This window comes from Lampris incognitus, chromosome 21 (genome assembly GCF_029633865.1).
Source record: "Lampris incognitus isolate fLamInc1 chromosome 21, fLamInc1.hap2, whole genome shotgun sequence".
In the NCBI taxonomy this organism is placed as follows: Eukaryota; Metazoa; Chordata; class Actinopteri; order Lampriformes; family Lampridae; genus Lampris; species Lampris incognitus.
Window position 1 is genome coordinate 10,582,388 of NC_079231.1, and position 13,374 is coordinate 10,595,761.

General features: G+C 44.7%; 1 protein-coding gene across 2 annotated transcripts; it reads right to left on the bottom strand.

Moving 5' to 3' along the window:
• Positions 1–820: 820 nt before the first annotated feature.
• Positions 821–12,026, bottom strand: LOC130131561 (cytochrome P450 20A1). Of its 2 annotated transcripts, XM_056301297.1 has the most exons (13): positions 11,861–12,026; positions 11,454–11,503; positions 11,079–11,245; positions 9,658–9,803; positions 8,740–8,907; positions 8,228–8,306; positions 7,007–7,119; positions 6,203–6,257; positions 5,256–5,376; positions 3,023–3,134; positions 2,667–2,731; positions 2,019–2,108; positions 821–1,817 (listed from the first exon to the last, which is right to left on the bottom strand). In XM_056301297.1, the coding sequence occupies exons 1-13, from the start codon at positions 11,930–11,932 to the stop codon at positions 1,667–1,669; spliced, it is 1,389 nt and encodes a 462-aa protein (XP_056157272.1). In that variant the 5' UTR covers positions 11,933–12,026; the 3' UTR covers positions 821–1,666. The 2 variants fall into 2 exon arrangements, with proteins under 2 accessions (XP_056157272.1, XP_056157273.1); XM_056301298.1 differs by lacking the exon at positions 11,454–11,503 and having other exon boundaries at positions 11,861–11,989.
• Positions 12,027–13,374: the final 1,348 nt, after the last annotated feature.

Here is a 13,374-nt window from a genome sequence, read left to right on the forward strand (position 1 = left end):
AGACGCGCGTCAGGCCTAATAATAAAACTAACAGTACGAACGAATCAGACGAAATTACTTTAAAAGCTACAAAATAAAAATCACATTCCATGGCGCCAGTCTGCTTGTCGGAGCAGCATTTACATCAAATGAAACTAATTCTAACTAAGCAAGGGAAGTTTGTCCTCACAGCTGAAACTAGTCGAATTTAAATTAAACGACGCTAGGGTTGCAGGATAAGCAGCAAGTATATCGAATAAAAATGTCCATCCATCCATCCATCCATTATCTATATCCGCTGAATTCATTTCTGGGGTTAGCTGGGTTGAAGCCTGTCCCAGCAGGCATTGAGGAGCTGACAGTGATACGCCCTTGACAGCTCACATACACACAGTCATTCACACCAGTGGGCCATGTAGAGAATCCCATTCCCCTAATATGCATGTGTTTGAACTGTGGGAGGAAACCCACGCAAACTCCACACAGATGGCCTGAAATCAAACCCAGGACCCACTTGCTATGAGGCAACAGTGCTGAACACTATGGGCTGGTTTGCCAGACACAGATTAAACCCTTGTCCTGGACTAAACTGATTTTTGTTTAGAAAATCTCTATTCAAAAATAAATGCAACCCAGGCTTAATCCGTGTGAACTACAGTTCCACCTACTAATACTAACCAATCAAGCTTTCTCATTAAAATTAACAGAAATAAAATTCCATGGTGCAAGGTGGACCCCAGTGTGTTTGTGATGACAGAGGGAAACGGTGGTACAGAATATTAACATGAGCAAAATAAAATGTTAAAAAAATCACATTCAATTTGCACATTATGCAGTAAAATGCTTTATTTCTTTAAAAAGGTGATGAAACTAGAAGGCATATCAGGTACATGAATAAATCCACTAGGAGACAGGCAGCACTCCGTGTCTTGTGGAATGCTCATGTCAGAAGAACTCCAGGTGGAAATGAGAGCTGCACTAGTGGTGTTCATCTCAATAAAAAAAAAGCATCAAAACACTGGGTTGCCCCCCCCCCTTTCTCCTAAATTGTACCTGTCCAATTACCCCAACCGGGACAGATACCCATATCTGGCTTCCCACCCACAGACACGCCCGACCGAGCCGGAGATAACATGGGGATTCGAACTGGCGATCCCCGTGTTGGTAGGAACGGAATAGACCGCCATGCGCTCTTTTCTTTAACCACTATAGAATCTAAAACAAGCAAGCCAATGTGAATCTTCGTAGGTCAACTCGCATTAAAAATGTTGTTTAACTTCGGCTGAACACCACAAAGCCTTGCAAAAAAAGATGAAGACCACAGATGGTAAAAAGAATAATAGTGGCTGGAGGAAAAAAATATCACCACTGTAATTTGTGATATTGGGCTATACAAATAAAACTGACTTGACCACTGCAGACAGCAAATACACCCATGCTGAAGAAATATTCTGACAAACAACATTTTCCAGAACAAACAAGTCAAGTCATTGCAAAATAATCAACTGTTTGAAAATTCACACCTTTGTTAACTAGTATCCATTGACGAAGTGGATCCTCCTGTTTTAGAGAAACTGAAAAATAAATTTCAAGTATCATGGATTTTTTTAAGAGGGAAAGTGTATTGCCATTTTTCTTAAACATAGCTCCAAAGTTCTCTGTCCCCTGGTGAGGATGGAGACACATTCTAGCTTCTCTCGCTGACTGTGATCCAGGTGTCGTCTTTGGGTGTCGACACAAGCTCCGATTTGACCTCCACCACCTGACCTTTCACCTGGTGAAGCCTCAGCTGCCGCACCAGCGTGCTGAGCAGAACAGTAGCTACAGTGTAAGCAAACCTGCAAAACAGAGAAAGAAGCAACAGCTGTTTGGATGGGAGGTGTGAACGTACCACCACAGATGTAGCATCACTCTGGACAGCCAAGTTATTGTGGGAGTCTGGTATTGCAGTGATCATCACAAAGAATTTATAAAAACTATTATTAAGGCACTGTTAATGTTGCCTTCCCAAATATAAAGTGAAACAGATTTTTGTTTACCTCAGCTCTGGACATGCCTGATTTCCTGAGAAACCGAGTAGTGAGAAGCTCTTCCTGGCCGACTCCTCCTCAAATCTATCTGGATCGAACCTGAGTACTCACAGAAAGGGCATCCGTGACCAATAAAACCATGCCAATATGAAATATCACAATAAACAAAGATAAAACAAAATTAACAGACCAAAGTTTTTCTTTTCCCCAAATCTTAATTTTGTCAGGGAAGATTCACAAAGCCAATTATCATCATTACGCGGCCATATTGAATACTGGGTTCCGATTGGTCAATTAAATCATTCTGCTGTTGTCAACCTGCAGTCTCATCACCGTTCCTGTTCCCTTCCATATCAACACACTTCATGAAGCCTTTCTAGGCTAACGTTAGCCAGCTAAATATACAGAAGGAAGTCTGGTCAAGATAAACATGAATGATTATTTTCTAGTTTATTGACTCATTTCTTAAGCTAAAGCCATGTAATAGGCAGGATAAGACACTCGGAGGTGGTTTCTATTGAAAAATAATGATGGAGAGAATTATCGCCCAGCTTCACACCTCTTCATCCTACAATCAGTTTCCATACAGGCAGGAATAAAGTTTATCTTATAGAGTAAATATAGTACATATACACAGTCATATCTGGGCTAGTTTACCTGTATGGTTCACTCCAGGTTTCACAGTCCTGTAAGACGACTCCTAAAGCGTAGATCACCAAAGTCTGCAAGAACAAGGAACAGGACACATCAGTCTCTCTTTCATGCACTGTATTTACTATATGTCATCATCATCATCATTTACATCATCTATTTTGCCTCTGCTGCTGTTGTCATTTTGATGCAATCTAATTATAATGAAGTCCTAATCTATTACTGGTATTTGTAGCTGTAAGATGGTCTTTATCTTGTTGTTTTTTTCCTAAGTATGAATCCTTTGGACAATAACAGACCCACTAGAATCTAATTTAAAAAAAGAGAGATGGATGGAGAAAGAGATCCGGAGGAGGATATACCTCTTTCGGAATGACGTACTGATCAACTTTCCCCTCCACTTCCTGGAGCCGGGCGGCGGCGGGGGTCAGTTTAGATGTCCTCACCGTCTCATTGAGGACCTGCTGGCAGTATCTGTCCAGGGATGGAAATACGATCACACGAGGCTATCGAATGAACCCAGAGTTACATTACAGTCTGACCGGTCAACTACCCATTCTGAACCGGGCCGAGGACAAACACCCCCTCTGAACCGGGCCGAGGACAAACAACATCTCTTTTGTTGTACACTTCTAGCCTTCATTACACAGCAGAGGAGAAGACAGGAAGTGCAGGGTAGAAAGGCAAAGCAAGGCAGTGGTGTTTCTGGCCATTCTGGCACCCTCGGTGAGATCGCCAACACCCCGCCCCCCAACCCAAAATAGCACCATCTTCAGGAGAAATAACACTTTTCAATTTTACTATTATAAGCACAAAATTAATAAAAGTGCAAGAACAGGTGTGCAAAAAAGCTAAACAAAAAAGGAGACTCAACATATTGTGCGCATTTATGAAATAATCAAAACATATAAAAAATATTAAATATCAAATACGTAAAAATAAAAACAAAATATTTACTAATGTGCAATCAAACGTATCTCTGTCATCATCTCACTCATAAATAAATACACAATGCATGTTATTCATTTTACTTTTATAATCATTAAAAAAAATATAGATTGAATTGCCCCCTCTCTCTCTATCCCCCCCCCCCTTTTCTCGCCAATTGTACCCAGCCAACTGCCCCACTCTTCCAAGCCGTCCCGGTCTCTGCTCCACCCCCTCTGCTGATCCGGTGAGGTCTGAAGACTACCACACGCCTCCTCCGATACATGTGGAGTCACCAGCCGCTTCTTTTCACCTGTTAGTGAGGAGTTTCACCAGGGGAACGTAGCGCGTGGGATGATCACGCTATTCCCCCCAGTTCCCCCTCACCCCCGAACAGGCGCCCCAACCTGACCAACCAGAGGAGGCACTATTGCAGCGACCAGGACACATACCAATATCCGGCTTCCCACCCACAGACACGGCTAATTGTGTCTGTAGGGACGCCCGACCAAGCCGGAGGTAACGCGAGGATTTGAACCGACGATCGATACAGGAAAAAAGATTTTAATGCATAGCAGTACAGGCCTGTTTCGTGCGTCTCGCACTCATCAGCTGCTAATGTTTTTTTCACAAAGACTCATACCGTTACATTGCCCAGCGTCACGCCCCTAATGTCGGTTGGACAGCGACCAATTAGGGGTGTGACGCCGGGCAATGTAACGGTAATATATATAATGTTTTTTTTGAAGGGGCTGTGCCTGCCCCCTGCAGGTGTTGCCCTTAGCGATTGCCTAGGTTGCCTATGCCCAGAGACACCCCTGAGGCCGAGTCTATGAAAGTGTTATGTTCTTCTCAGCCGTGGGTTTCAAATTGTACATAGTCATTTGTTTTAATTTTGTGAACTATTCATCCGGTGTGAGTAGGCGTGTGTTTGTTTTCTGGTGGAACCCTTAATTGGAAATAAAGCCGCTTGTATCTGCATCTGTCTGCTGTAGAGATGGGTGAGGTTTCTGACACTGCCTCCGTTGTGCCGTGCTACATCAATCAGTAACAGGAAAAGAAAGGAAATATGTGTTTCAGAGTGTTTTGACCCTGGTAACATCACAGCATGCTTTGTGAATGGCCGGATCTGCAGGGAATCGAATTTGGCATCCATCCTGAAAGCCATTAGTTGATGCCACTATTCACAATGACTCACAGTAAGTGGGTCGGAGGGTGGCATGTCTGCTTTTTAATTTTTTTACTCAAGGACACTGGACTCACAGCTGCCAAAGGACACACAATGGTTGTTGTGGCATTTAACCCTGTGACCTTGAGGCTACGGAATAGTTTTTAGTAATGTTTTCACAACTTTTTTTGGCTTGCGACTCCAATAAATGCAGTGATTCCCTTCTACTAGACATGCAGAAATATTGTTTTTTATGTCCCATTTTAAATCATGACATGACCACTAGATTTCAAGCCAATGCACTCGACCATCCTGCCATTTTTCCTTAATGGCAGGAAACTGGCTAGGATCTTGGAATAGACAGGTTTAAAGCAGAGTCGGTTACAGTAGTAGGAATAATTAGGTGGTCTTTGGTTGAACTGGTTCTGATTCAGAGATTCAGGATCTGGAAGGTGATAGCTGAGACAAACAGGTGAACTGGTGATTTGGACTCATCTTACCTCAGCTGAGGGATCTTGTCCAGGGAAACTGGGTCCGAACCCAGAACCTCCTCCAGCTCCCGGTGCAACTTCTCTTGGACTTCCTCTGACATGGACAGGAAGTGGACAGCCCAGGTACACACTGCCGAAACACAGCGTTCATTCAATAATTCACTCATTCTCCTCATCTACCCATCCATCCAGCCATCCATCCATCCACTTCCAGACTGTATCGCAGAAGACACTGGGCAAAGTACAGGGCTTAAACACAACTTGACCACATCAGTCTATACACCATACAACATTATTCTACAACAGAACTGATATCACAGTATGACTGTTACCTGGATAAATCACTCCACAGCTAAAAACTATTCATATCAACCAGCACCTCTCATGTGAAATGACAGTGGGTCAAAAGCTATATACAGTTTGTTGTCATATGTCAGTCACCATCAAATATTATTTCCACTTTTGTGTACCAATTAGTGCAAATTCCAATGTGTTTTAACTCGTGACAGTTACATAGGTCATTGTCGGTACTTTTTTAGATGACTTTTTTTTCTTTTTTTTAACTACTTTTATTAATCCCCGTGGGGCAATTCTTTCTCTGCATTTAACCCATCCTAGCTATGTAGCTAGGAGCAGTGGGCAGCTGCCGTGCAGCACCCAGGGACCAACTCCAGTTCATCTTGCCAAGCCTTGCTCAGGGGCACAGACAGGAGTATTAACCCTAACATGCATGTCTTTTTGATGGTGGGGGAATCCAGAGCACCCGGAGAAAACGCACCACAGACACAGGGAGAACATGCAAACTCCACACAGAGGACCACCTGGGATGACCCCCAAGGTTGGACTACCCTGGGGTTGGAACCCAGGACCTTTTTACTGCGAGGTGACAGCGCCAACCACTGGGCCACCGTGCCACCTTTACTAAGACCTTCATAGAATTATTCAGTATTACTCACAGTTCGCAGTGATGACGCAACCAGCCAATGTGAAAACCATGCTGTCCTCCATGATCTGAAACAAACAACGTCAAAATAAAATTAAGTTGGGTGTCTGGGTAGCGTAGCGGTCTATTCTGCTGCCTACCAACACGGGGGTCCTAGTTCGAATCCCCGTGTTACCTCCGGCTTGGTCGGGCGTCCCTACAGACACAATTGGCCGTGCCTGCGGGTGGGAAACCGGATGTGGGTATGTGTCCTGGTCGCTGCACTAGTGCCTCCTCTGGTTGGTCAGGCACCTATTCAGGGGAGAACTGGGGGGAATAGCGTGATCCTCCCATGCGCTACGTCCCCATGGAGAAACTCCTCACTGTCAGGTGAAAAAAAGTGGCTGGGGACTCAACATGTATCGGAGGAGGCATGTGGTAGTCTGCAGCCTTCCCCAGATCGGCAGAGGAGGTGGAGCAGTGACCGGGACGGCTCGGAAGAGTGGGGTAATTGGCCGGATACAATTGGGAGAAAAAAGGGGGACATTTTTAAAAAAAAAGTTAATTTAATAAACACATGCAAACACACACCTAATGTGGTGAATACTAACTCACTTTTTTCAATCGCACCTTTCCCCTAAAGACTCAAACTAGCAACCCTTCCATCTCAAAATATGCTCCTCTCCTGCATGCCCGAACACTGTGTGTATGTTTGTGTGTGTGTGTGTGTGTGTGTGTGTGTGTGTGTGTGTGTGTGTGTGTGTGTATGTGTGTGTGTGCGCGTGTGTATTTCTCTTGCTCAATGACTGATGTCTCCATGAACAAAGTGGTGGTTCACCTGTCTCTCTGTGAAGCTGGACTGAAGCAGCCCGTCCACAAACACCGTCTGGTTCCTCTGTGACTTCCTGTCCCGGGCCACCGCCAGCAGCATCGACTCCATCTCGGACAGCGCTGCAGCACATGGAGACAAAGAGCTTCATTTAAATGACAAAAACACCCTTCAACTTCATTGTTCACATGCTGGTTAACATTTAAGGCACATTCAGTTGGGACTCAACCTGAGGATCTGGCACACGGAGGGAGCAGTGTGTCCCCCTGAAGGTTTCAGCAGCGGTGCTGTTGTGCACGCTGTATGTCCACGAGCATGCAATGCTGGCCCGTATTCACACGTTTCAGAATAGCTTAAAATTTCAGCGTTTTCCCTCGGTTTGTGGAAGACTGACCCCTGAAATACACCAGGTAGGGATGTGGTGCATCACACAGGCAGGCAGAGCAGGGTTTTTTTTTTACCTACTACACCAACTGCATCTGTGTTGCATGTGGTTATACGTGTTTTCAAGGAGATTTCTTTTATTTTTTACATTTTTGGATTTTCTCCCCAGTTGCACCCGGCCAATTACCCCGCTCTCTTCCAAGCCGTCCCGGTCGCTGCTCCACCCCCTCTGCTGATCTGGGGAGAGCTGCAGACTACCACATGCCTCCTCCGATACATGTGGAATTGCCAGCCGCTTCTTTTCACCTGACAGTGAGGAGTTTCTCCAGGGGGACGTAGCACGTGGGAGGATCACGCAATCGAACCAGCGATCCCTCTGTTGGTAGGCAATGGAATAGACTGACACGCCCACCCGGACACCCCGGTTTTGTTCCTGTTTAACTTGACTTACAGCCACAGTGGCCCTCAGCAGACTATACAGTGGTGGCAGAAGAATGATTTGTAATGAGAATGAATGACAACAGCACATGTCAGGAACCCTGCTGTGCGTCCACTACATTTCCATTTGAGTTTGTTTTATCTTGTTTGCTTTGATTCATTCTTGTTAGTGACGTCTCTGAACAATAGAGATCAGGATTCAAGCAGAATTACACACAGCATCTTCAAGATAGGTAAGAATTTAGTCAATCATAAAGTCAATAAAATGGTGTGACACCTTGGTGAAGTTAATGAACAGGGTAAAACCGGTGTCACAACAGTGATGAGGCCCACTAGCGAGCAGAGACACGTCCTGATGGTTTTGTCTTTTTTGTTGAAATGAATGTCGATAACACAAATGTCACTCACCGTTCTCATAATGTCCTTTCCTGCTGGAGCTCTTCCCCAAAGATCCGTCCAAGTATCCTTTCCCGATCTCCGACCAGATCTGGTGGATCCAGCGTGAGTTATGAAAGTCAATCATTCAGCACCAATGCCAAACAGACACGACTTGAGGCTTGACAGCACGGGGTGGCGTTTCAATTGGCTGCAGCCTCCAGAGAAGCTCATGATCCAAACAGCAAAACTGTTTTCAATGATCAGTTTGGATCACAACAGCTCTCAACATGAGGAACAAACCACAAGATCATTTCTTTCAGCACCATGTCTCAAATATTCTGCAGCAAAAGTCTGTTTTACATTACAACTGCCTGTTAGGCTGCTAAGTATTGGACATTTTTCAACACTTTTACCAGTTTTTTTGATACTTCAGATTTAATACTGGCTCTAAAATGATGACAAAAAGGAGCTTTTCACAACATACTTCTAGTGTTACTTTTGGATTCAGGACTGGGTCTTTAAATACAAGCGGACAGTCTCACCACATCGTGATTCTTGCGGAAGCGGATGACCTCGCCGTCATCCCTGAACTGCTGACCCAGGGCCAGTTGGGTGACCGTCTTCATGGCCAGCCCCAATAGGTGGGCACACAGAGGGGTGTGCTGCGCTTCAGGGTAAGACTGCCACTTTGCAACCAACTCCTCCACCAGCTTAGAGAGACAAACAGTGAAAAGAAGCGTTGCTGTGAAAACTGAAAAACCATAAGAAAAGTTGCAGTGGTGCAACTTGACTTTTTTTTTTGGACCCCCCCCCCTTTTCTCCCCAATTGTACCCGTTCAATTACTCCACTCTTCCAAGCCGACCTGGTCACTGCTCCACCCCCTCTGTCGATCCCCGGAGGGCAGCAGACTACCACATGCCTCCTCCGATACATGTGGAGTCACCAGCCGCTTCTTTTCACCTGACAGTGAGGAGTTTCACCAGCGGGACGTAGTGCATGGGAGGATCACGCTATTCCCCCCAGTTGTCCCTCCCCCACCCAAACAGGTGCCCTGACCGACCAGAGGAAGTGCTAGTGCAGTGACCAGGCCAAATACCCACATCCGGCTTCCCACCCGCAGACACAGCCAATTGTGTCTGTAGGGACGCCCGTCCAAGCCAGAGATAACACGGGGATTCAAATTGGCGATTCCTGTGTTGGTAGACAACAGAATAGACCGCCACGCCAACCAGACGCCCCGCAACTTGACTTCTTTGTCAGGACAGGAAACATGTCCTCATGCCCTCATCCACGGGGCTGTTTGTTACACTTGTTCTCGAAGGTTTGTGGCTTTTAGTTATGAATTTTTTGATACTTACAGGCAGGTTATTTTTACTGACAGTGTGTCTGTATAGTGTCTCAATGTTTCAACTGCCAGTTTTTAGGAAGAGCTTTTGCAGCCATGTTATACCAGACAAACCTTGAGCATGACAGGGAAGTTATTCTTCAGCGTGTTGTTGATGGCGTTCTCGTACACTTTCTTCCTCATCAGGGTCTCCGTGGCACCACCTCCCACACCCGACTGGTAACCTAGCAATGACTTTAGCATCGTCTCAAAAGAGTCAGCTGAGAAGAAAAAAGGGACAAAGAAGGGGGGGGGATCAAATTCTACTCCATTTTAAAGCTAGAGTATGGGACTTTTACATATAAATGAGTGTCTGTTACATTCCAGCACTTGCCAAATGAGTTGACAAAATGCTGATTAAGCCCATCACCACCAGGTAAATCTCTGTATTTTGCAGTATATCAGAGTTTTTAATTCTGGTGTCTGGGCGACTTTCCCATGCTGGAGCACCGGTAGTGATGCATTTATGAATGCATTTATGCATTTATGAACTAAGCATGCATCGACAGTGTTTGTGTAATTATTCTCACTGCCAGAAGAGAGAGACGGGAGGTCCACATTGCAGGTTTAAAGTTTAACTTTGATAAGATTTGATCACACAAAGAGCAGTTGGGTTTGGAAGCAAAGCAACAGACCTATGGTAAATTACTTTAACGTGCACAGATTTCCATTTCTGACAGCAAAGAGAGAAAAAAATATGAAACCATACCATTAGCTTCTCTGATTATCAATATACCAACACCACTCAGTTTAAAGGGAAATTTCACCTCTAAGTGAAAGCCTGTAAGTGAGTACCAGTTAAGTGCTGGTGGTCTGTCTAGTTTTTGAAATCTACAACCGCTTCGGTGCAATTCATTAGGACAGAGAAATCTATGTTCTCCTGCTAAGAGAGCTGTTCTGCATTGCCTACATGTACCAGAATGCATTGCACAAGAGTTTCTCACTGGCAAACCTCCTTGTTCTTCCGCTATCCACTCACAATGGATAACGAAAGTAAACCAGTTTTCTATAGCAAGCTACAGTGCACACAACACTAACAGGTATTGTGTGTGTTATTGAAATGCCACCACCACGGTCAATACATGGAAATAAGGTTGAAAATCAGAGAACTTTCCCTTTAAATTCAAGTCAATCACACTCTTGCAATACTACAAGCATGAACTTTTTATTTTTATCATTCCACGAGGAATCTAGACCAGTATGCACCAGTGAAAGCCTTAACGAATAAATGAATGAGCCTTTTTGACAATTAAAGAACCTACAAAACACTGCATTCATAGTAATTAAATACATTAAATATCATTGAGGACTGCTGGGATAGGCTCCAGCATCCCCGCGACCCTGGGTAAGAATAAGCGGTTTGGATAATGGAAGCATAAAGAAAAAAAATAGCCAAAATGGCTTATTTCTATTGTGGCCCTCAATAAGTCTGAAGCAGCGTGGCCTTGTGGCTTGCGAGACAGATGTTTCTGTGGGGAAAATACAGGTGGTCTTACTGGTCCTGTTGGGGTTGATGTGTTGCCTCAGCTGGTCCACGGAGCCCAGGCTGACCACCGGACGGCTGCCAAACCAGAATGACGCCACCGGCCCGAACTCCTGATGCAGACCGACCAAGAACTCATGCAGGCTGCCCCTGTTCACTATGTCTTGGAGATTCCCATCCCTGAAAGAGAAAAAACAACATGTATCACTGCAAGTAAAGACTGAAGAGTATTAAATGATCGATCATGGTTTGTTTATTAAAGAAGGTAACTTTTCTTACCACACATGGTTTTATTCAAGTTAACTAAAGTGAGGACAAGAGAATGACTATTTGAGCCTATGGAAAAAATACAAGGCAGCAGCAGATGGAAAAAAATAACGGTGCTTACTTCTCATCTGTAGGGTTGAGGCCTGGAATACCAGAGGCACGCCTGGATGACTGGAAAGATTAGTGTAGACTGCATTTAACTGTATTATCTCAGTCGGGTCAACCTAATCTCTGTGTATATGTGGCTAATCTTAATGTATCCTACCACACCCATCAACACACGAACTTTCTCCAACTTTCTCTTTTCCACCAACACATTCAGTGACACGAATAGGAATCGCTTAATATCCTCAATATGTATTTAATTTCATTTTAAGTAGGTAAACTATGAAACACCACTAGTTTCAAAGCGGAACGCGGGACGGTTTAAAACCTTGTAGGGGTGGCCCAGTTTTCCATATCAGACTAATGTATAGGGGGTTTATATCCATTAATTAACCATTAATCCTCCCATTTGCGAGCACTCACCGGATACAAATATAGAACAGCACCGACCAAAATGATGACAAATGTGACAGCAAAGATGGCGAAGTCCAGCATGGTTGGTCTCGTCTTTAAAAACACCCTTTTACCAACTCACATACGTAAACATTTGAGCACGTTTCCAGCCGCTACCACGTCTGCAGAAACTGCGTTCCCACGATCACTTCTCTGCGTTCGACTTATAAGATCTGGAATCCAGGAAGTGAGCCGAGTCTCCGCGGGAAGACCAAAGCAATCCACTTATGGAAAACTCGATCGGCGGAAGGACGTTGCGCAATTCATTCGGCCGATCTAAAACTCCATGATGAAGCGTGTTTAAACGTCCCACTGCACTTGAAGGTAGAACGAGTAGGATTTTCTTAGAAATCAATGTATACACTCATACAAAAGCAATCCCTCTGAATTATCACAACCCACTAGACGTGTGTGGCGGTGTCTGCATCCGCAGACCTTGTCCTTTTTGCCTAATCTTATTTTTCCGTGTACTGGACGTTTCTGTACATTAACCTTTGGGCAGTGGGACTTCATATAAACACAGCGACCAGGTGCCAAATCGACATCGGACGCTACGACAACGGCGCCGAAAATATAGCAAAAACCAAGTTCGCCGCCAGGGGGCATATGCGTCTGGTGACGTCACTGGGGAGGGGCCAAATTTGAACGACGCGTTTACAAATCGTAACGGACAAATCCTACTTATTATACCTTTAAATCTTTAGGAAAAATTAGAGGAAAAAAATAAATTTTTGGGCAAAATAAAGTGTATTGATCTCCCTGCAAAGAATGTTGATTTTCGAGTATATAACGGCTGTTTTGAATAATTATTCAAAGGAAGATTCTCTTAACTTTTCCCCTCAGAGACTGTCCGGATAACATCTAATGTTAAATTTTGGTCATTTTCAAATTTGTAAGTGTAACCGGTTATTTTCTTGCCCGGTGCGGGATCCGATACGGGGTGTGCTGCACCACAAGGCGACGTCACTAACCGCTCGGCTAAAGGGTCAGACCTATTAACTAGGGGCTAACGGGTCTTATTATTAGTTTACATAAGTGAAATGTTTAGAGAGAAAATTTGGTCAGAAGTTATTGGGTGATTAATTTTGATATTGTAAAACACTAATAACACACGTTGGTCCCTAGCTAACGGGTCTAACCCTTTAGCCGAGCGGTTAGTGACGTCGCCTTGTGGTGCAGTACACCCCGTATCGAATCCCGCACCGGGCAAGAAAATAACCGGTTACATTGGTGGGATCCGGAAGCGTGCAGATCCTCAGAAGTCTCTTCGGAGCGCGGAATGACAAAGCGCGAGGGCGCGCTTCCGGGGAGAGTGACGACTGTAAACTACTGTAACCAGTTATTTTCTTGCCCGGTGCGGGATTCGATACGGGGTGTACTGCACCACAAGGCGACGTCACTAACCGCTCGGCTAAAGGGTCAGGCCCGTTAGCTAGGGACCAACGTGTCTTATTAGTAGTTTACAATATCTATATACATTTTTC

Excerpts from the sequence above, each read along its gene's own strand:
- LOC130131561 (XM_056301297.1), bottom strand. The coding sequence starts at position 11,932 with ATGCTGGACTTCGCCATCTTTGCTGTCACATTTGTCATCATTTTGGTC. Across the intron at positions 11,504-11,860 it reads CTGTTCTATATTTGTATCCG|TCATCCAGGCGTGCCTCTGG; the intron begins GTGAGTGCTCGC and ends TAATCTTTCCAG. Across the intron at positions 3,135-5,255 it reads GACAAGATCCCTCAGCTGAG|ATACTGCCAGCAGGTCCTCA; the intron begins GTAAGATGAGTC and ends ATCCCTGGACAG.